Source organism: Akebia trifoliata, chromosome 4 (genome assembly GCF_017979445.1).
Source record: "Akebia trifoliata isolate Shusen 1 chromosome 4, ASM1797944v1, whole genome shotgun sequence".
Classification (NCBI taxonomy): Eukaryota; Viridiplantae; Streptophyta; class Magnoliopsida; order Ranunculales; family Lardizabalaceae; genus Akebia; species Akebia trifoliata.
The window spans coordinates 43503856-43527680 of record NC_141378.1 but is presented as its reverse complement, the minus strand read 5'-3'; the positions used below and the strand labels follow the sequence as shown (position 1 = coordinate 43527680).

Below are 23825 nucleotides of genomic sequence, written 5' to 3'. Positions count from 1 at the left end.
GGGGTTAGAAGTTATGAAATAGGCTGCTTTAGAGATCATCCTCCAAAAAAAATTAGTTCATTTTGAAATTTCTAACCCTAATTTACAAGTTGAAAAATCGTGAATCGTCCAATTTTTATAAATCACTTTTTATGAGATTAGAAGTTTTGAAATAGACTGATTTTTGGTGAGGATTTAATGATAAACAAATATTACACTAATCTTTTGTACCGACCAAATGAGACATTAATATATTTATGAAGTTTGGCTTAATATATCAGCATCAAAACATTTTTAAAAACCTACAAGATTTTAATTCATCAGGAAGGACCCAGATGGATTTGAACCATCATCCTCTCAAAACTATATATTGTATGAGCGCTCTTACCATTTTGAGCTTATGGATCCAATTATATGACTCAAAAAAAAAATTATATATATATATATAAAAATCAGCTCATTCTAAAAATGTCTAACCCTATGAAAAGTGATTTACAAAAATTGAACAATGCGCAATTCTTCAACTTGTAAATTAGGAACAGAAGTTGCAGATTTTTTTACATAAAGATTATCCACAGAAACCCCAAAAACAAAAAAGAAAAATCAGCCCAATTCGAAACTTACCCATGTTTTGAATAATGTTTGGCTCTCTTTTAAGGCCTCCAAACAATAAATATATAGGGGCCAAGTTCTGCAGCCAAGTCTGATTCAACAGACACATCCTATGTCACTCAAAAAATTTCGGATTGAATTGATTCTTGGCGAGAATGATCTCCTCACCTCACCAAAAATTAGCCAAATCTGAAACTTTTAAGTCCAACAGTGATTTAAAATTGTGACCCATTATGACTAAGAAATTTCAGATTCGCTCCCTTGGCTGTTAAACACCATATATATATATATATATATGTATATACATTTTATCAGTTCAAAAAATAAATAAAGTTGGACCATAATTATTATAAAAAATAAAATTAAGATGAGCTATAGTAAAGTTTGGAGGTGAAGAATATATGAAATAAAATTCATCTAAAGGGTATTATTAAAAAAATTAAGATTACATAGGTAAGAGATGAAAAATAATAAAGTGGATTAAAAAAATAAGAGAGAATATACTAAAATTAAAGGTGGTATGATCTTTTAAGTTAAAAGGGTAAAAGTTGAAAAAAAAACAAAGAATTGATGGGATATTATTAATAAAATTAAGATTAAAAGGGTAAAAGATTAATAATAAAGTGGACAAAAAGGGTGGAAGCGAAAATAGAGTAAAAAAAAGGTTAAAGAAGAGATACAATAGAGTTATGAGTAAAGTGGAAAGATGAAAACGTACATTTGTCCAGCACAACTATTGCAAGGGGACACTTATGTCCAATTCAAGAAGGTTTAATTTTCAAGTGGAGGCCCTAATTTGAGGGAGGTAGCTCAAAAAAAAAAAAAAAACAGCTTGTAAAATCTTTCTTAATGCCACTCACCCCACTACATGGGAGGCCAACTCAAATTGTCAAGATTGACAATTGAAATTATTCAGATCAATGATTAAAATATTAAAATTCAGAATGTGTAGTCGGGGCACAGGCTTAGAAACAAGCTTACGCCTCTATAAAGCCCAACTCTTGTTTACACACTTTGAGGGGTGTGTTAGTAGATAATAAGTGCACTACAAAAATACCCCTAAAATAAAATCACAGAATAACCCATGAAACCCAAAATAGAGCATTAAAAATAACAATAGATGTCTAAATAGAGAACTTGGTAGGTTGAGTTGATTAACTACTTAGAAAGCAATACATTACCAGAACATCCCAAGACCTTTTTATGGGGGGAAAAGATAGCAAAAGGGCTTCAACAAACAAATGTCGAATGTGGGTTGAGTTAAAAAAATTAAAGAATAAGCCTGAATATATAGTATTGGAGCTCCTTCTACATAGAGAGATTCAATAGAAATTGGATCATTACCTTAACCTTATTATAGGGAATGGATGGCTATCAATGTTACTCTGTACTCCACTGACATCAGATATGTTGGATGAAATGGAAGCATCATATGAATCTTCAAGCCATTTAGCAAAACTTACAAGCAAAACGTCACAACTTTAGAGAGAACATCACAAAAGTAGACCTTGAGCTGCCCAACCAACAGTAATTTTGATCGTGGAAGAATAATCACGAAGATGTAGATCCTCAGCATCCCTAACAACAGAAAGTACGATTGTGGTAAGACTTGGACTAAGCTTCAAATGAAGATGAAGACGATTTGGAATGCTGCCACCAAAGATTTATTATATGATGGACGGCTGTAATCAACATTTACTACATTCCAACCAAAGAAACAATTACATCAATACAACTAGCAAAAAAAAAACATGAAACACCACCACCAACACAGGAAAAGACCAACTAAATAACTTCAATAGAACTTCTACATTTACTTTATCTGATGTCAACTTCTACCATACCACACAGCACACACCACATATGTATATGAGCAAAAGTTTTAACTTCTTCAAAATATGTAAATTTCAAATGAAAAGTTCAGATAGGATATGGATTTATGACCAAGTGCACTGAAAAGCGTAAATTGTTTTGGCAGATATGTTTCATATCACGTGTGACTAATTTTAATATAAATTTGATCACAATAAAAAAAAAAAAAAAAGCTTAGTTAAATGAAGAAATAGTTTCTTTAAGATGTAAGAGACTTGACTAGAAAGTTAATATATATAGGTGTTCTAATAAACATAAATATATATAGGTAGTATTATCATGTCAACCGAGTATGAGAATTTCAATAAAATTTGTTCACCGATTTAAAAAAAAATGTATGTATAATTAAATATTGAACTTTTTTCTTTACAAATTAAAGAAAAAAAAAATTTAACAGCCAATGTGGAAAACAAGGATATATGCCAAGTGCACCAAAAAGAATGATATACAGGATTAGCCAAGCACTTCAAGGTTGAGCTATCAATCATGAATATCATATCTACAAAGCATGTGAATTAAAAATAAAAAAAATTTAATTTGTTCAAATATCGGGATCAGTTTTTTATCATATTATGTACCTATCCAAGCCAAGCCTTCAGTTCTATTTCCTGTATGTGAAAAATCAAGGAGCAAGGAGAGTAGGGAGAAGCAAACACACCCAAAGAGGAGAGACCCTAGGAAAAGGAAATCCCTGTGCAATCTTTACCCTACAAAACAAAAACTTAAAAAAATTATTAGCAATTTTTTGAGCTGCCATGCAAGTATCTAACATGGAAAAGTACTGGTGACAAAATTACCGTGCTAATATGGTTTGGAAGAGTAGATATTACTGCACTCTGTTGATGCCAGAATATATACATACAGGTGAAAAGGGTATAAACCACCGTAAACTCCAAGAAGCATTTGTGTGAATCTTCAATCCAATTGAAAAAACTCCAACCAAAACAGTAGAATTTGATGAAGAGAACACCACAAATGGAGACCTTCCAGTAGCCCAACCAACAGCACATCTTCAAATGAGGGAGAGTTATCACAGAGGTAGCTTTCAAGGGCTGTACCCAACAGAACCTTCTGTTGAGGAAAACTTGGACTAAAAGGAAGACTTCAGACTTCAGACTTCAGAGGTAGTAATAAAAATTTCTCACAGACAGAACAAAGACAAATGACAGCATACATACACAACCACAGCTTATTATCTACTTAATAGAGCCATGGAGGTACAGACCAACCAAATATGAATCTTGAAGTCATTTAACAAAACTTACAAGCAAAACAGTAGAACTTGATGAAGATAAGAACATCAGAAAATTAGACCTTCAGCCGCCCTATCAACAGTAATTTCAATTGAGGAAGAGTTTGTCATCACAAAGGCAGATCTTTAGCATCCCTACCAACAACAACTTTAATTGAGGAATACTTGGACTGGACTACATGGAGGACAATTGTGATCAAGAGGGCCATGAAGGTACAGACCAATTAAATAACTTCAATGGAACTTTTACATTTACTTCATCTAATACAAACTTCAACCATACCACACATACACCCTCCAATAGGAAAAACCCCGTGCTGAAATTAGGATATAATGTTAAGTTGAAAAGTGTAATCTAGCAAACGAAGCCCAGTGGGCAATCATGCAATGCTAGCAACCCTAGACAGGGTGAAAAAAGAAGTCTCGAATTAAAACATTTCTGCGACAGTACCCCTCATCCTCTTCAAATTTATAAATAGTTATACATTAAGAACAACCTTCTCGTAGCAATCCAATTTTCTTCTTATGAGCATTAGTTCAAGAAGTAGATAGCCATCTTAGCAGTGAGTCAGCTGATGGTCCAATATTTTCCGTTCTTTAAAATACATTAATTTAAACTAAAAAGTTCAAACAAGATACATGGATTTATGACTAAGTGCATTGATAAGCATATATTGTTTGGCAGAAATGCATGATTAGCTTAGTACTTCAAGATTGAAGTAGCCACTTATTTCACGTTCACTACGACTGTGACATGAATTTCAATATTAATTTGTTCACCAATTAAATAAAAAGGGACGGTGAAATGAAGAACTTTTTTTCTCAAAGTTGCTTTCGTGTTGTAGCAGCGATCATGCGTTAAGGATGTAAACTTTTGATCACCCATAAAAGATGGGTAAATTAAATGGGAAAAGAAACCCTTTAAAAATAGGATAAATTTAATAACCAATATATAGATCATGGATATATGGCAAGTACAATGAAAAGCAGAAATTATATGGCAGATACGTAGGAGGATTAACCAAAATTATATGGCAGATATGTAAGAGGATTAACCAATTACATCACGGTTGAGGTCACAATCAAGAATATCATATCTACTAAGCATGTAACTTAAAATATTAATTTGCTTAAATGTAAAGAAAAATAGGTATAACATATTAAAATGAATCTATACCAATTTTGTTTGTACCTTTCCAAGCCAATCCCTAGTTCTTTTTCCTGTATGAGGACAAATAGCACGTATCATACTTCACCTATTCTTCATAGAGCATTAGCGTTGCAAACCTAAGCCTTATAGTTGTTGATGCATGCCTCGAGGAAAGTATAAAAGTAAAAGGAGAAGCAGAACACACACAAGAGAGGAGACCCCAGGCAAAACCCCTGTGCAATCTCCCCTCCAAAACCAAAAATAACATTTTATTAGGTATCTTTGGACCTGCCATGCAAGCGCACCTGACATGGCAAAGGTCGGATGACAAAGTATACACGGTGTGATTCAGCTGAAAGTTGACCATTACCTTGATAATATGGAAGAGTAGATATTATCCTGTACTCCATTGATGCCAGAACATTTACAGGCAAATAAGGTATAAGCCACCATATGTTCCAAGAAGCTCTGTATGAATCTTTAATCAATTTGATAAATCTTGCAAAGCAAACAGCAGAACTGCACAAAGAGAACATAACAAATGTAGACCTTCCAGCAGCCCAACCAACAGCATACAGCACAGCTTCAATCAAGGAAGAGTCGTCGTAAAGGTAGATCTTCAGCAGCCCTACCCAAACAAAACCTTTAATTGAGGAAGGCTTGGACTGATATGAAGACTTCGGACTGTTGCCGTCAAAGACATAGAAGTATAAAGAAGGACTATCTGGAGGAGAGCTGTAATCAATATTTCCCATAGACCAAATAAAGAACCATGCCAACCAGTAACACAAATGAAAGCACAAATACCAACACAGCTTATCATCTCCTTAATAGCGCCATGGAGGTATTATAGACCAACTAAATGTGAATCTTCAAATCATTTGACGGAACTTACCAGCAAAACAGTAGAACTTGATAAAGAGAAGAACGTCAGAAAAGCTTAGACTTTCAGCCACCCTACCAACAGTAGTAAGAGTCATCACAAAGGTAGATCTTCAGCATCCCTACCAACAACAGCAGCTTCAATTGAGAACTACTTGGACTAAGGTTCAAATGAAGAAGATTTGGACTGCTGCCACCAAAGATAGCTATATGGAGGACAATTGTCCAATATTCCCCACATTCCGACCAAAGACTCATGCCAACAAGCAAACCAAATGAAACAACAATACCAACACAGTTATACATGCCCTTTATTGAACCATGGAGGTACAGACCAACTAAACAACTTCAATGGAACTTTTACACTTACTTTATCTGATGCAAACTTCAACCATACCACACACCCCATAAGAAATAACCCACCTTGACATTAGAACATAATTTAGGAGGCAATACCAAATGATGCAAAACATTAGAATGTAATACCAACTGATTCAAAATAGAAAACGCCATGTGAATAAACAAATATAGGGTGAAAAAAGGCCTCGAATTATGACATTTCTGCGATAGCATACCCTTCAGCCTCATAAAATTTATGAACAGTAATATCAATAAAAACCTTACACATTACCATGTAAGGTGAGCCATCCAGTTTTCTTCTTTTGAGCATTAGATCAAGAAACGATTACTTGGAAGATAAGTCATCTTAGCAGTGAGATGGCTGATGGTCAAACATTTTTCCTTCTTTAAATATGTTAATTTTAATCAAAAACTCATTCAAACAAGAAACGTGGATTTATGACGAAGTGCACTGAAAGACATAAATTGTTTTGTCAGAAATGTATGATTAGAAAAGTGCTTCAAGATTGAAGTAGCAGACATTTCAATATTAATTTGTCCACCAATGAATAAAAAAACGGTGAAATTTCAGAACTTTTTCTTTGAGATGATTTGGCGTTGAAGTAGCGAACAATTGACCACGATTATCATTTCTATTGAGCAAGTGAATGTAAATTTTAATTAAAATATGTTGATTCATAAAAGATATGTATGCTCAAGTCGGAAAAAAATCTTCAAAAATTAGGCAAATTTAATAGCTAATATATAGAACATGGAATACATGACAAGTGTGCTGAAAAACATAATTTCTATGGCAGTTATGCGGGATTAACCGAGTACTTCAAGGTTGAAGCTGTCATTATGATGATCATATCTATTAAGCATGTACATTAAAATATTAATTTGTTCAAATATAAAAATAAAAATAGGCATAATATAATAATTTGAATCTGACTCAATTTTATTTGTACCTTTCCAAGCTGATCCGTGGTTCTTTTTCCTGTATGAGAACAAATAGCACGTATCATACTTCATCTATTCTTCATAGAGCATTTGCGTCACAGACCCAAGCCTAATACTTGATGATGCATGATTCAAGGAAAGCATAAAAGTAAAAGGACAAGCAGAACACACGCAAGAGAGGAGACCCCAGGCAAAAAAACCCTGTGCAATCTCCCCTCCAAAACCAAAAAAGAAATATTTTATTAGGGATCTTTTGACCTGCCATGCAAGCGCACCTGACATGGCAAAGGTCGGATGACAAAGTGTACATTGTGTGATTCAGACGAAAGTTGACATTTACCTTGATCATATGGAAGAGTGATATTACCCCACACACACCAGTGATGCGATGCCAGAATATATACAGATAGATGTAAGGTATAAGCCACTGTACATTCCAAGAAACTTCATATAAATCTTCAACCCATTAGAGCCATAGTGGAAAGCTTCATATAAATCTTCTACCCTTTCAGCAGTTGACCAACAGTACCTTTGATTGAGGAAGACTTGGACTAATAGGACAACTTTAAACCATAGCCGCCAAAGATGAAGGCAACAAAAGATGGATTATCTTCAGAAGAGTTGCAATCAATAATTCCCACAAACCGAACAAGGTCCCATGCCAACTAGTAAAACTAGTGGAATTACAAATACCAACACAGCTTACACCATCCTTAATAGACCCATGGTGGAAAAGACCAACTAAATACCCTTGATAGAACTTTTACATACATCAAATGAGTGAATGAACTACCAAGCCAGACTGCCCAATATTGGAATCACCGTGATTGCAATTTGTGTACTATTTATTATAAGAAATCCCATTTGCAACTTCTAGCTATGCCACAATGAGTTTATTACTTTGAGAATTTGAGTACCCAGCTAATTGGTTTGAAATATGTGAAATCTAACCTCAAATTTGAGATAGAATACATGGATTTAAGATGAGCACATGAAAAATTATATGTTATTTGCCAAATGTATACGATTAACCAAGTACTTCAAGGCTGAAGCAACAATCATGAATCTCTTATTCACTGAGATGTGAATTATAATGTTAATTTTCTGACCAATATACAAGGGATCTTGTTAAAGTTAAGGGCACATGTTAAAGTGCAATAAATACATTTTGGATTTTATACCGAAAATGTCCTTAAGATTTATTTTTTACCAAAATATCCTTGGATTCCAATTTCCAAAGTGTATTTATTGCACTTCAACGTGTGCCCTTAGGGCAAGTGTTAACAAACCCCACATACAATACATCTAATAACATGAAAAAGCTTGTTTCTTAAAAATATGAGAAATTTCACTGAAAAGCATAAACTCTCTGAAAGAATTGTAGGATTAGCCAATTATTTCAAGGCTGGGAGCATGTGACTAAAAATATTAATTTGTTCAAATATGTATTAAAAAAACATGTATAATTCAATGAAATTGGACTAGTTTTGTATGTACCTTCTATGCGGAGCTTTTAGTTCTTTTTTCCTGCATGAGAATTGATAATAGTTCTTTATCGTACTTCACTTATTGTTCATAGGGCGTTTCGCAAGCCAAATCCGATTAGTGGTCGATGCATGATTCAAGGCGAGCATATAAAAGTAGGAGGAGAAAGCAGAACACAAACACGCAAGAGAGAGGAGATCCCAGGCAAAATAATCCCTGTGCGATCTCCTCTCCAACACACCAAAAAATCAAAATTTTATTAGAGATTTTGACCTGCCAAGCAAGCGCACCTGACATGGCAAAGGTCGGGACGGATGACAAATAAGTGTTCGAGACAGAGCCCTTATTCTCCTATAAGGGAACTTCGTATCGATCTCACTAAATAGTCTCACCACACAATACCTCTTGAATCACCAACAAAACTGAAATATTTATCCAAGATGTTCAAGAAATTGTCGAACAGATCATCGATCTTGTCCGATTCTCCACAAATCTGATAAAAAGACACGGATTGTTGAAAAAGAAACATCGATCTATGCATCCGTGATCCAGAAACTGCTTCAATGCCTCACAACTCGGTTAAATTGCAAGATCTGCAAAACCAATAAGGAAAAAAAAAAGACATTTGGATCAAACAAGACGTGAAAGTTGTAAATGTAAATTTAGATATAAATTTCAACCGAGTTTCAGTTATTAAAAAAAAACATACCTTAGGAGTAAAATTAGCTTGATTTGACACCACGAGCAGAACAGATCTGATGAGAAACATCTACAGGTTTGATAATTTGCAAAAACAAAAAACAATCCCTACCAACAATCGATGAATCTTAAACGATAGATATTTGAAAGTTGTAAGAACTAGATCTCACACCACCACCACCGTCAATTATACCTCCTCATCAGAACCAATCAAGGATGAAATTGATCAAAGACGGCAAACCGAGCTGTAAAACAAGATCAAAAGCATTAACAATAAACGAAAACCCTAAAACCGAAAATAGATCGTGAAACAATCTAACCTAACCAACCAACCAAAAATAAAAGAGAGAACTTGATTGAAATTCAAAAATAGAAAATCATACCGATCAAGATTGAAATTGATCGTCAAATAATCTTAAACCAAAACTAAAGACCGAAGTTGAAACTGAAACAGAAAAATCCAGAGAAACCGATCTACAGCAGAGAAAAAGAACAGACCGAGTAAAAGAGGAGAACGATCAAAGACGTACAAGAGAGAACGAAAAGAGGAAACCCTAATTTTATAGAAAACATAAAACAGATCTACGGCTGATATGAATTGTATTGTTGAAGATTGACGGTTTATATGTAACCACGTGGATTTTAGGTGGCGTTGTTGCTGCAAAGACTTTGGAAAAGTCGATTAGCAAACGGAATCAAAATTGGATTCTTGGACGTTATCGTTGGAGCTTATCGGCTCCAAATCGGATCGGGTCTGATCCAATGAGACTTGTGTCATATCATCGTTGAATCGGGTATTTTTATAGGGTCTTAATATATTAGCGTACAGATTTAATGCGAAACATAAAACAGATCGACAGCTGTTGTGAATTCGTATTGTTGAATATTGACGGTTTATATGTAGCCACGTGGATTTGAAGATGTCATGTTTGCTACAAAGACCTTGGAAAAGCCGACATAAGCCAACGGAATCACAGTTGGATTTTTTTGACGTTATCGTTGGGTCTAATTCACTCCGGATCGGATCGGGTCAATCTTGAACCAATCTTATAAGATTCTAATTAGAATTCAGAACCGGAACCACTCCTATGAGAATTAGGTCATATCATCGTTGAATTGGATATTTTTTTGGGTCGGACCCGTACTCATGAACCGTGAATATGTGGTTGGGATAAAAGATGCATTCCAAAAATATGTTAGAGATCTCTAAGATAAATGTCAATTGTTGGATCTCACATATATACGATTGAGATTACGTGTCATGAGTCTACCAATCCCAACCCTATTTTTATAAGGGCAATATATTAGAGTTTAGATTTTATACAAAAACATAATGAGAGTCAATTTAGAACAAATCAACACCTTTAATCACGCACGACAGGTTTTCTCTAAGGTGCTGTTTGTTAAACTGAAAAAAATAAGTGCTGAATAGCATTAAGCGCTGAAACTTATAAGCGCTGAATTTAAATGTTAAAAAAGTTATTTGTTTAGATGCTAAATCATGTTTGTTACACATTGCTGAAGCTGGTAAATTATCTTTATTATCCTTACAATCATATTATACATTGTTTGCATGTTTCAAATGCCAATTTCTTATCAAATACAATAAAATATATTATTTCTTATAAAATTAAAATACAATTCATTTTTAAATAATAAATAATATTCAAATCTTCAATTTATAAATAATAATTTCTATTTATAAAAGCCCACAAATTTCAAATTAAAAATAATAATGTCATACATGTCACAAAAATTTGAAATCAAACATTAAAATAACTTAATTTTGGATGAATAATTTTCGATGGAAATGAAGGATGTGTAATTATAAAAGCATCCTATGAATTAATAAGGGCAACACACACCATAGCCAATTTTTTTTGTTTTATATGGGTTAAAGTTTTTGGAATGAGCAAATTTTTAGTGAGAATGGTCTATATGGTCTAAAGATCATCCTCACCAAAAATCAGTCCATTTTGAAACTTCTAACTCGTCAAAAATAATTTTCAAAAAAAAAAAGAGGACGATTTATGATTATTGAACTTGTTTTGATAGGGTTAGAAGTTTCAGGATGTGCTGATTTTTTGTGAGGATGATTTCTTCATTGTAGAGATCATCCTCATCAAAAATCAACTCCTTCCAAAACTTTTAACCCATATAAGACAAAATAATTTAGCCATGATGTGGGTTTATTAATTTGTGGGGTGCTTATATACTAATGAGAAGATCATCCTCACCAAAAATCTACTCATTCCAAAACTTTTAACCCATATAAGACAAAATAATTTAGTCATGGTGTGGGTTTATTAATTTGTAGGGTGTTTATATACTTATCCATGGGATATAAGAGGTAATATCTTTTTAAAAAGAAAAGCATACTTGTCCGTGTTGAAAAAACGAAGTGCTTATTGCTTCAGCACTTTTTTTCAGCATCAAAATAGTACTGAATTTTTTTCACTTATTTTCAGCAATAAGCACTGAAAATATAGAATAAACAAACGCGTTATTTTAACAAAAAGTGCTGAATTTAATTTTTTTCAGTAATAAGCGCTGAAAAATAGCGCAAACAAACACTGCCTAAGACTAATGATGATCTGACGCTCTTTAACTAACGTTCTTTGTACACTCCCAACATGACAACGATAGAACCATACATCTTTTTCCTCGTATATCTCGAAGAAGAAAACGATCTATGGTTCTGTCGCTACCACTTCAGGGATGATAAGGCAAAGCTGTCAGATTATCACGACTCTTTCTCTAACCGTAGAAGGTAAACTCCTAGAGTATTTATCTTACACTTTGAAAGAATTTTATCTTTTTGTTTTCAAGATATTTTAGATTCAATTCTATCAATCTTCAATAGATGCATTTTTTCTGTCAAATAATTAACTCAAATCTTAACTAATACATTTCCTCGTCTGGTTGATTGGGCATGTTTCTTAAGCATAGACAAGCCCAATACAAAGGCATGTCTTCTTAAATATGATGGACAAAAATAAAATTAGAAAGCCCTAGATTGACCTTGGGAAATGTAGATGCAAAAAATCTTACACTACCTCAAGAACTGCAAGCCTTTTTGTTAATTATCATGTACTCTTGCGGTTCCTCCTAGTTGTACCAACGCCACAAAGCCTCCAAAACCTAAGTTATTCAACAACACAATTTTGACAAAGTTTAGACTTAGAGAAATAACGTATGTTTTCATTTGCATCGGTTTGCCTTCTTTTTTAATATCATATAGAATGAGATAAAAAATCCCCCTTTTAGATTTTTCTAAGTCATCCTTATCCTCATTAAGTAACATTACTTATTTAGGCTTTATCCATTTTTTGTCATTATCCATTTAGAATCCGTCTAATAACAACGAAAACCCTTTAAATACACATTTAAATCCCTATAAACTAGGGATTTGACATGATCTAAAATGACACACCATTCGAGAGAATCTACTCTTGACCTTATACCTTCTAGCTTTGTCCTCCCTTTTCTCCCATCTATAAGTTGTCTTCCTTTTCTCTATGCTCTAAGCCATCCTCCTATGACCTTAGAATTTGGTGCCACCTTATTGCCACTGACCTCACCACATCTCTAGGTGGAACGTGTTGCAGTATGGGACTTGTAGAATAGAAGAAGCTCAAGTTTGTAATCTTTGAGATATAAGATCTACTCTTTCCACCTTTAATTTAGAGAGAGAGAGAGAGAGATTTGATGGTGATCTTGTAAGGGACCTTCGATGGAAAGTTGAAATACAAAGAGGGTTAATAATTTGTATTGGGAAAGTGAAATCCCATAAATATTTGTTTTACTGGTTTCATTATTCGACCCTAGGGTAGGAAATAGATTTCCACTTTATTAGCGTTTGTCTCATCAAATTCTTAGGAGGATTGCATTAACTCAAAATGGAAAAAAGGGTTTCACACCAAGGAATAGGTATTCCCCACTCCTAATAACCAAAATCTTCCATCTTAATCAAGTCCTAGGATCTGAACCAAATAATGTAAGAATATTTGGGCAGTGATGAAGGCATTTTGGTCCTTTTAATTTGTATATCACCTAGGATAAGTGGTTGTTCACTATTTACCAAAACTTGGAGGGGCACATCTATATTCGAAAAAATTACTGAAGGAACATTTGCAGAGGTGTTTCTTTCTAAATGGCCCCAAATTTTGGGCAGTAGCTTGATAATACATTTAGAGAGTTTTTTATTTCTTTATGGTCCTTCAACCCCTTCTCACATTATAATGTTTTTGAAACATTCAAACTAACGTTTTTCTCATCTTCTTCACATACTTAGTTTTTTCACTGACGATTATTATTATTTATGAAATTTTTTTTATCACGATTGACGAATGAAAATGATATATTTCTAATCTTGAACATTTAGATGTATTTTTTATTATTATTATTTATTTTGACAAATTATAACAAAAAAATGAAGAATGAAGTTGAGATTCCATAATTTTTATACAATATCGAGCACACCACTTTTTTTATTTATTGTTTAGTTCAACATCTTTTATTGTTGAATTTAACAAATTTTTAATAAAAATATCAAACATGACAAAAATTGGTGAGCTTGACAATAAAAATGGTGAACTTGATACTCGAAGGTGATCCAGGTTTGGTTTTTTTGTTTTGTTTTAGACTAAGATGATGCAAGGCTGTCAGATTATCACGGCTCTTTCTCTAACCGTATAAGGTAAACTCCTAGATTATTTATCTTACACTTTGAAAGAATTTTATCTTTTTGTTTTCAAGATATTTTAGATTCAATTCTATCAATCTTCAATAGATGCATTTTTTCTATCAAATAATTAACTCAAATCTTAACTAATATATTTCCTCGTCTGGTTGATTGGGCATGTTTCTTAAGCATAGACAAGCCCAATACAAAGGCATGTCTTCTTAAATATGAAGGACAAAAATAAAATTAGAAAGCCCTAGATTGACCTTGGGAAATGTAGATGTAAAAAATCTTACACTACCTCAAGAACTGCAAGCCTCTTTGTTAATTATCATGTACTCTTGCAATTCCTCCTAAGTGTACCAACACCACAAAGCCTCCAAAACCTAAGTTATTCAACAACACAATTTTGACAAAGTTTAGACCTAGAGAAATAACGTATGTTTTCATTTGCATCGGTTTGCCTTCTTTTTTAATATAATATAGAATGAGATAAAAAATCCCCCTTCTAGGTTTTTCTAATTCATCCTTATCCTCATTAAGTAACATTACTTATTTAGGCTTTATCCATTTTTTGTCATTATCCATTTAGATTCCATCTAATAACAACGAAAATCCTTTAAATACACATTTAAATCCCTATAAACCAGGGATTTGACATGATCTAAAATGACACTCCGTTCGAGAGAATCTTCTCTTGACCTTATACCTTCTAGCTTTGTCCTCCCTTTTCTCCCATCTATAAGTTGTCTTCCTTTTCTCTATGCTTTAAGCCATCCTCCTATGACCTTAGAATTTGGTGCCACCTTATTGCCACTGTAGAACGTGTTGCAAACATGGGGCTTGTAGAATAGAAGAAACTCAAGTTTGTAATCTTACAGATATAAAATCTACTTTTTCCACCTTTAATTTAGAGAGAGAGAGAGAGAGATTTGATGGTGATCTTGTAAGGGACCTTCGACGGAAAGTTGAAATACAAAGAGGGTTAATAATTTGTATTGGGAAAGTGAAATCCCATAAATATTTGTTTTACTGGTTTCATTATTCGACCCTAGGGTATGAAATAGATTTCCACTTTATTAGCGTTTGTCTCATCCAATTCTTAGGAGGATTGCATTAACTCAAAATGGAAAAAGGGGTTTCACACTAAGGAATAGGTATTCCCCACTCCCAATAACCAAAATTTTCTCTTCAAGCTTGATAAATTGATATAAAATTCCCTCATTTTTTACCTTTAGTCAAGAATCTTTTGAATTTTCGCCCCAAATTCCATAGTTGGGAATTTATAGGTAAATTATTTTTTTGCCCTCGTCTTCAACCTCTAGAGTAAATTATATCTCCTATGATCTTCAATCCTTAAAAATAATAAAAGTTCTTTAAAAAAGTTGAAGATTTAGATTTTTTAAGATAAAACAATCAAGAGCTTTCAACGAGAGGTTGAAGATGAGGGTAAAAAAAAAAAAAAGAGAAATTGAAGAATTTGAAGATATTGGATTTACGAAGGTGCGAACCAACTTGGTTGGTAAAGTTTATGGGCAAAGGCCGAGGTTCAAATTTTGGAATCACTGCATGATAGATCTCATAAGAATACTATCTTTTTTAAAAAGGCAACAAATTTTGGAGAAAAAATCACGAGGTTATCTGGTTTCAGATGTTAGAATATAATGTATCATTTAGTTCGAATTACCCACGTGATATTTTTATGTAATTAGTAACAAAAAACATGGAAAATTATAAATGAGGCTTAAATTACCTATTATATTTCTCGCATGTGATATGTTTGCGGTGATTTCACACTTAAGGCTATGTTTGGTACATTATAACAACTACTTTTGTTATAAAAATAATAGAACCACAATTCTTTTATAAGATCAATTTTTAGAAATAATGTTAGCTAAATGATATTTAGATTATTTTTTTGTAATATATATATATCATAGTTGAGTGAGATTTTGAATTATGTAAATCAATATTTATAAATCCCTATCTCCCATGGGTTGGGTGGATCTCAAAGGCAACTTTTGACTTTATTTATTTTCTCGTCTTCTTTTTCAATAATGATTTTTCAGCTTTATTATTTTTTCTCTTACACACACATTTTTTAGAATACTCCCTTAACTTTATGTATTGTCTTTTACTCACACCCTCTTTCTTGAAAGGTACTTTTTCAATTTTATTGTACTTCCTCTTCACCCACTTTTCTAATAAGACAATTTTATTGTCTCTCATCTTCTACTCTTTAACCTCAATAAGGAAACTCTATAAATTTATAAGATATTATTATGATAATTCATAATCAAAATCTTCAATCTTAATCAAGTCCTAAGATCTGAACCAAATAGTGTAAGAATATTTGGGCAGTGACGAAGGCATTTTGGTCCTTTTAATTTGTATATCACCTAGGATAAGTAGTTGTTCACTATTTACCAAAACTTGGAGGAGTACATCTATATTCGAAAAAATTACTGAAGGAACATTTGCAGAGGTGTTTCTTTCTAAATGGCCCCAAATTTTGGGCAGTAGCTTGATAATACATTTAGAGAGTTTTTTATTTCTTTATGGTCCTTCAATCCCTTCTCACATTATAATGTTTTTGAAACATTCAAACTAACGTTTTTTCTCATCTTCTTCACATACTTAGTTTTTTCACCGACGATTCTAATTATTTATGAAATTTTTTTTATCGCGATTGATGAATGAAAATGATATATTTCTAATCTTGAACATTTAGATGTATTTTTTTTATTTTTATTTTTGAGAAATTATAACAAAAAAAATTAAGAATGAAGTTGAGATTCCATAGTTTTTATACAATATCGAGCACACCACTTTTTTTATTTATTGTTTAGTTCAACATTTTTTTTTGTTGAATTTAACAATATTTTAATAAAAATATCAAACATGATAAAAATTGGTGAGCTTGACAATAAAAATGGTGAACTTGATACTCGAAGGTGATCCAGGTTTGTTTTTTTTTTTATATTAAGATGATGCATAGATCTTCTCAAAATATCTAAAACATATAGATTATAGTTATGAAATGGAAAATCGAATTAAAAGTCACAATGAAATATTCGAAAATTTTAAAATCTAAATTTCATTCTTCATTTTTTTGTTATAAATAGTTGAAATAAATTAAAAAGATATCTAAATGTTCAAATTAGAAGTATATCATTCTCCATTCGTTGTTCATGGGGTTGGAGCCAAGATTTTCTTATAGCAGGGACAAATTATAATTAATGATGCAGTTGAAGGGCTTGAAGAAGACTGATTTTGAAAGAAATTAAGAGGTTTTTGATTAGACGTTGAAAAAAAAAAAAATTTAAGTCATTTCTAATTAGTTTATGAGAGAAGGTCAAAGTCAAAAGGCAATATCATATTTAAAAAATTGAAAGGGAGAGGCAAAAATTGTTATATGGTGAGGGAGTAGAACAAATGGGGAGAGAGGTGAGGGTGTAGTTGAAAATATAAGGATATCTCAAAATAAAGCATATAAATAAGGATGTTAAAAAAATTTATGCGGGGCAATTGGCCACCCCGGGCTCCTTATTAGTTTCGTCCCTAGTCGTTCATGGTAAAAAAATGATTGTAATTGATCTCAATCCCGTTAAAAAATCCAAGTATGTGAAGAAAACGAGAAAGGGTAGTTTGAATATTTAACCTGGGATAAAGATGAGGCCCAATGGTTAAGGAACCATTAAGGGTATGTTTGATTGCATGGAAAGTCACTTTCCATGAAATTTGAAATCCATGGAAAATTAGTTGTGGAAATTAAGTAGGGTTGGAAAATCAAATTCCATTGTTTGATTTCACTTTGATAAAATCATGGAAAAAATATGAGAAAAAAGAAGAAGAGGAGAAGGAGGAAGAAGATGAGAGGAGGGGGAGAGGAAGAAGAAGATGAAGAGGAAGAGGGAGGGGGGAGGATGTGGCGATGGTGGCAACGAAGGTAGTGGCGGCGGCGGTGGCTACGGCGGCGAAGGCCACGATGGCAGCGGTGACGGCGACGGTGGCGGCGACGGAGGTAAGTGAGGAAGATGGGAGGAGAACGTGGTGGTGATGGTGGCGGAGGAGGTGAGGGATGGAGAAGAAGGAGAAGAAGAAAAATAAGAAGAGAGAGAGAGAAGGTGGTCGGAGACGGAGCCGACGGCGACGGCGATGGTGATGACGGCGATGACGACGACGACGAGGTTAGTGTAATGGTGGTGGTGGTGGTGGTGGTGGTGGTAGTGGTGGTGGTGGTAGGGAAGAATTGATGATGGAAAATATGGGTGGATTTCATTTTCCCACCCATATAGGTGGGAAAGTGAAATCCATGATTTAGTGGACTTTTTGAATGAGGTGGAAAATGAATTTCCATTTCCATGTGCAATCAAACACTTGAAAAATATCATTTTCCATGGAAATTGATTTTCCACCTTATTTTCCATGTGCAATCAAACATACCCTAAGAGAAAAATACTAACCCTTTCCTTACTAGCTTAGTAAGATTTAAGCCTTAATAAGGGTTGTTTTGTTCAAATGAATTATTACATTAAAAATCCAATACTACAATCTTCTAGATTTCATGGAAAAAATATAATCAAAGATTTTGAAAATAAATGACTACCAAACTTCCACCGCAACTCCCGAATTTAAAATTAAAATTCAATTGTGAAAAATAATTTTTTTTTATTTTTTTCTTCAAAGTGCATAAAATTTTATCCTCTACAACTGCCAAGTATCGGATTATGGTTTTAGATGCCACAGTTGAGTCCAAGGACCCTTAGTAAGGGTGAAATGCTTACTAACTTAGCAAGGTTACAGGGATTCAAAAAAGAAAAGTTTATTAAATGGGATATCAAATTACCACCCAAACCTCAGAGAATATTTAGAAAAAAATCCCTCATCTAGGGTCCTCTAAGTAATTTTCCTCTAAATTATCCTTCAACAGTTATCGCCATAACCCTCATAAAAACATTTCCGTCGTCTAAGCTTTTTATTCGGTTCTGTTTCAGTTCTTCCTCCATTCCTCCAAACAACGATGTCAGGAGGTGCGAAGAGAAGACAACGAGTTGGAAGCAACACTCGCCTATCCACCTTCGCAAACATCGAATCCTCAGGGCCTGACGGAACCCTAACGGAAACAACTCAGAACCTGTTAAATCCTCACGGTCCCAACAATCCCTCCTCTGCCACTTCCCTCGGCTTTAACGACACTACCGCCGCTGATGTCATCCTCCGTCTCCATCTCGAATCATCGAGATTTGTATCCGATTCCGATCCAGACCCTGAAACTATCTCCTCTGCTGGTTCTGTCAACCAGGTTGATGTCAAACTCCATCTTCACTCCAATGTCCTTCGTAGATCCAAATACTTCTCTGCTCTCTTATCCGATCGATGGCATATAGATTTCGATGAAGATTCAGAGGATTCTGATAGAATTTTTCACCTAAATTTGCAAATTTCGGCTTCAATTGGTTCAATCGATGCTCATATAACGGTTCTCAAGCTTTTATACACAAATGATTTTTCTGAATCCATCAATAGTGTGTCCTCCGCCCTATCGATTCTCCCGGTCGCGCTTGAACTCCTGTTTGAGGACTGTGTTGAAGCTTGCATTAAGTTTCTCGAAGTTGTACCGTGGACCGAAGAGGAAGAAAAGAGGGTTTTGAGTTTAATTCCACTTTTAAGGCAAGAAGAATCGCAAGAACTTCTCGCTAGGGTTTCGCCTGCTAATAGCAATTCGGCGGAGGAAATGCTTTCCGGTTTGATTCTCACAGCAATTCATAACCATCAAAACATGGCATTTCCAAAAGCATTTGTTGCAAAATTGTTGAGAGATTTCTCGTCGAGGGATTCAGCTAGACGTGCATTGGATCGAGCATTTCAGACAAGTTTGAAGATCGTAAAGGAATCGTTGGAGGAATATTCTAGTCCTGATTTCAGAGGGGATCACAACGAGACAGAAGCAATACAAAGGTTGAATTTGCACAAAGCAATGACCAATGGGAGACATTTGTTGTGGTTGGTTGAGAGGATGATTGAATTGAGGGTTGCGGATACCGCGGTGAAGGAGTGGAGTGACCAGGCCTCATTTACTGCAGATTTACTGAGAGCTTTTCGTGATGATGCATGGAGGAACATAGTACCGGGGCTTCCTGCCGCTGTTCTTCGTTGCACTTCCAAGCTTGCTAATGCTGTTGCCACGGGTTCAATTTTGGCTTCGAAACAGGTATTATTATAATTGGAGTATCTAGTTATCTGCATGGATCTTTTATCTGTAAAAAAAAATCCAGATTATTAGGGGCATAGTGTTGTGTGTTTAAAGCAAATAGGTGTTGTTGGAATTAATTGAATTTTAAGTTCTTGTAGACAAGGTTCAAAACATGGTTCCGTTTCAGAATGTTTTGTACAAAACATTTTGACTTTTCTACACTCCAAGATGAAACACTCCCAAAAATGAAACGTATGAAATTTTGGTGATTTCTCTGGGAAATCAGAGAAGAAGAAGGAAATGGGGGAGAAGAGAGACTTGATGAAACAAAGAAGTTCCGACTGAAATGATTACTTGCCCCCTTTTTTTTTATAATTATAATTCATTTCATTAGGCGGTCAAGAAGACTGGCAAAGGAAATAAAACAAGGAAGGAAAAATAAGAAGAAGGGCAAGGGGATTCAAGACAACACATTTGATCCCACCAAACTAGAAAATCTTCAAAGAAGACTAGAAAATCTTCAAAGAAGACCTTTTTAAACTCTTTAAAAACCTTACACCAAAAAAATAGAAGACCCAACACCGAAAGAATAATGTTGTCCCCCGCCTAAGACACACCTTCAAAAACCCGTCTATTACGTTCCTTCCAAAGCCCCCAGCAGATGGTGAAAGGGATAATGCACCACAGAAGTCTCTTTGAGTACCTAAATGAGTGTCCCCAAGAAGCCCAAGTCCCGAAGGCTTCTTTGACCGACCACGGAAGGCACCCCCTCCACCCCAAAAAGGCTCAAGAAGTGGATCCAAACCCGACTTGCAAACAGGCAATGGAGCAAGACATGGTTCGCATACTCATCACTCCACAAACACAAGAGACAAATACTCAGACCCATCACATCCTGTTTCATACATTGGTCCACAGTCAAGATTTTTCCCAACGAAGCACACCAAGTGAAAAACAACACCTGTGATGTGACTCTTGGACCCCAAATTGCAGCTGATGGGAATTTTGGCAAGAGATGGTTCACCAATGAACCATAAAAAGATCTCACTGAGAAGATCCCATCCCTCACCCCTGACCAAACTCTCTTGTCTTGCACTCCTTTCCTCAGCTCAACACCTTCCAGTTGCTCAAGTAAAGAAGTAACCCAAGCTAGTTTCAATCATTGAAGTTTCTTCTAAAGCCATAGTCCCAAGTCCACCCAGCCCCTTCCCGCGTTACGATCAGTAAGCCCTTCTTCAAGGATAACACGATTACTTGCCCTTGACCTTGGTCTTCTATGAAAGACTGGGTTCTTTAGCTAAAACCCTCATGTTTTGGTAAATATTTGAGATGATCTGTGTCTTTGAACTGATCACATGCCCCTTGACCATAGTATTCTGTGTAAGACTTACTTAAAAAATCTTAATTTACGATAGAATAATGCTGAAGTGACCTCAATATTTACCTCATATCTAACTTCCTTGCGTGGAAGTGTGTAGGAACCATAGATGCCTTTTCACTCGTATCTTGAAGAAAAGCATCATTGATTCCTACACACTATCACGCTAGGAAAGTGAGGTATGAGGTATAATCTTGAGGTCACTCCAGCATGACTCTTTAGGGTATTATATGTTTCGTGTTTGTTTTGGTATCATTTCGGTTTTTCAAAAAATTGAAACACCGAACCGAAATGAGATTTTAAACCGTGCTTGTAGTTGGTAGTTGCTTGCTTTCATATTGTTAATTTTGTACTATTCACATGGAAGGATAAGCTCCCCCCCCCCTTCTCTCGTTGCACCTTGAAATCTTATGATTGTTAGATTATTTGAAGCTCAAATGGTTGGTAATTTTTTTCCCATTTAAGTCGCTATGTTTTTTTTATCGGTTGTTTCAGTCACAATTTCAGTCAATTTATGCACCATCAACATTTTAGCTATTTGACAACTGATATATTTGCTCTATAGGTTATATGATGATACTTTATGGCACTCGTAATTGAACTCTTAAATTATGTATGTGTTCTTCTTCAGATGATTGTTTGGAACATTTGCTTGCTATTCTAGTGAAAAATCAATTGTTAGTATGGTACTTGCATTGCTTTGGTTGGTAACAAAAGTCAATTGCTTGAAAATGCTTCAGTCGCTCAATATTTTTGTCTTTTTTTTAAAGCTATTGTGGATTCTGGCGATATTGAGCGCCCCCCCCCCCCCCCCCCCCCCCCCCGATGTTATCTCATGGTGATGAACATGTCAAAACACGTGGTCTTGCATTTTCTAGAGTGTAATTGCATGGAAATACTTTAGCCACCTGACATCATGCTTTTGTGAAAATTTAGTGTGGATCATCTGCAAGTTGAGTATTTTCCCCCCTCGTTTATTATCGTTGTGCTCTATTCTATCTTTAATTGGATGAAGAAATGGGCAATTAAAAAAATATTCAGAACGATACATAAGGGGTTAATACGACTGTGAGAGACTCCCTTCCCTGTACCAAGAAAAGTTGACAGTCTCATGTTGACTTCAACTGCTTCCCAAACTGAAGATAGGAGATGGACTACATTATAACTGACTGATGAATAACTGGATGCAGAGTCCAACCATGTATTGACTACTTTTGTGAAATGGGAAGGATTGCTAGACATAAAAGCTAGTTGAGAGCGGGCTTTTGGCATTTTTATGAATTTCACTAGTTTCGTAAAGAGAGTGCAACAAGCAAGTATGTGCAAGAGGTGCGAAAGAATTGTCAGTCTCACTCTTTTCTAACAAAAAATCAAACTACTGAGGATAGTCATGTCAGCTGATTTCAACATGTAACCGATTGCGAATTTGGGGGATTGTAACCCGAAATACTGCCATTTCATGGAATTTTCAAATTTGATATTTCAGTTTCGAATTTTGTACAAATTATGTTACCAGGATTCCACTTAATCGAGAGACATTGGAGGCATATCACGATAAATCACCACAAGTTTAGAGATAACATTATCATCATGACGAGTTGAATTAATTACTTAATAAATGTTGACGAGTTGAATTAATCATGTTACCTTTTTCCAGATTAGGACGAAGCTGGTAAAGAATTGGCTTCCAGTGCTGATTGTTTGCAGAGACAGTGCCTCGTCGATTCTGCCGAGTCATAAATCACTGTATCAAGAGTTGGAAGAGATGTTCCTGAGGATTATCTCCACACTGCCCATGTCGGACGCACAGGAGTTACTACAACAGTGCCTCAGTTTCTCTACTCGCAATGTCGAGGACTGCCCACACTTGGTGTCAGCTTTCAACACTTGGTTTCGACGAGCAACTCGATCACCTCAGACTGACAACCTCCACTGAAGAAGAGGGGAAACCATGTTGGAAGGGTTCTTATTTCAGTTCTGTAAGTATTAATAAATTAAACTGCCAAATACTTGGGTTATTAGGAATGTTGGACTGCATGAATGTTGTTGTCCCTTGTACTTGTAGTTTCATATAATAGATCTGTACATTGTTCTAAATTAAGTGTACGTTTAAATTAAATCGCTTTGGGCCCAACCAAAGCCTGAATCAGATGGTTATACACACAATGTGGGCAACATCTAGCTCGGAATAGACTAGGACCAAGTATTTTATGGTTAACCTTGGGTGGGGTTGGATTTGGGTTCAGTGGTCTTGGATTGGTCTCAAATTGGCCTTCAAAAGCCAAATCACGAAATGATGTTCTTAAAAGATGAAAAGCTCCCATTGATCTCCTC

The 23825-nt window shown here is 34.8% G+C and overlaps 2 protein-coding genes across 32 annotated transcripts; one reads left to right on the top strand and one right to left on the bottom strand.

The window, feature by feature from the left end:
• Positions 1–1690: 1690 nt before the first annotated feature.
• Positions 1691–9776, bottom strand: LOC147405135 (uncharacterized). 31 transcript variants are annotated; one of them, XM_086441318.1, is made up of 10 exons: positions 9617–9775; positions 9244–9478; positions 7390–9127; positions 7058–7086; positions 6118–6170; positions 5761–5869; positions 5236–5589; positions 3261–3553; positions 3042–3170; positions 1691–2289 (listed from the first exon to the last, which is right to left on the bottom strand). In XM_086441318.1, the coding sequence occupies exons 6-9, from the start codon at positions 5843–5845 to the stop codon at positions 3138–3140; spliced, it is 765 nt and encodes a 254-aa protein (XP_086297444.1). In that variant the 5' UTR covers positions 5846–5869; positions 6118–6170; positions 7058–7086; positions 7390–9127; positions 9244–9478; positions 9617–9775; the 3' UTR covers positions 1691–2289; positions 3042–3137. The 31 variants fall into 31 exon arrangements, 27 of the variants coding, with proteins under 27 accessions (XP_086297444.1, XP_086297446.1, XP_086297448.1 ...); XM_086441320.1 differs by having other exon boundaries at positions 5761–6170; positions 7390–7476; positions 7579–9127; XM_086441322.1 differs by lacking the exon at positions 6118–6170 and having other exon boundaries at positions 7390–7476; positions 7579–9127.
• A 9091-nt stretch (positions 9777–18867) lies between these two features.
• On the top strand, positions 18868–23588 carry LOC147405134 (BTB/POZ domain-containing protein At3g05675-like). Its single transcript, XM_086441304.1, has 2 exons — positions 18868–20131; positions 23149–23588. The coding sequence occupies exons 1-2, from the start codon at positions 18941–18943 to the stop codon at positions 23425–23427; spliced, it is 1470 nt and encodes a 489-aa protein (XP_086297430.1). The 5' UTR covers positions 18868–18940; the 3' UTR covers positions 23428–23588.
• Positions 23589–23825: the final 237 nt, after the last annotated feature.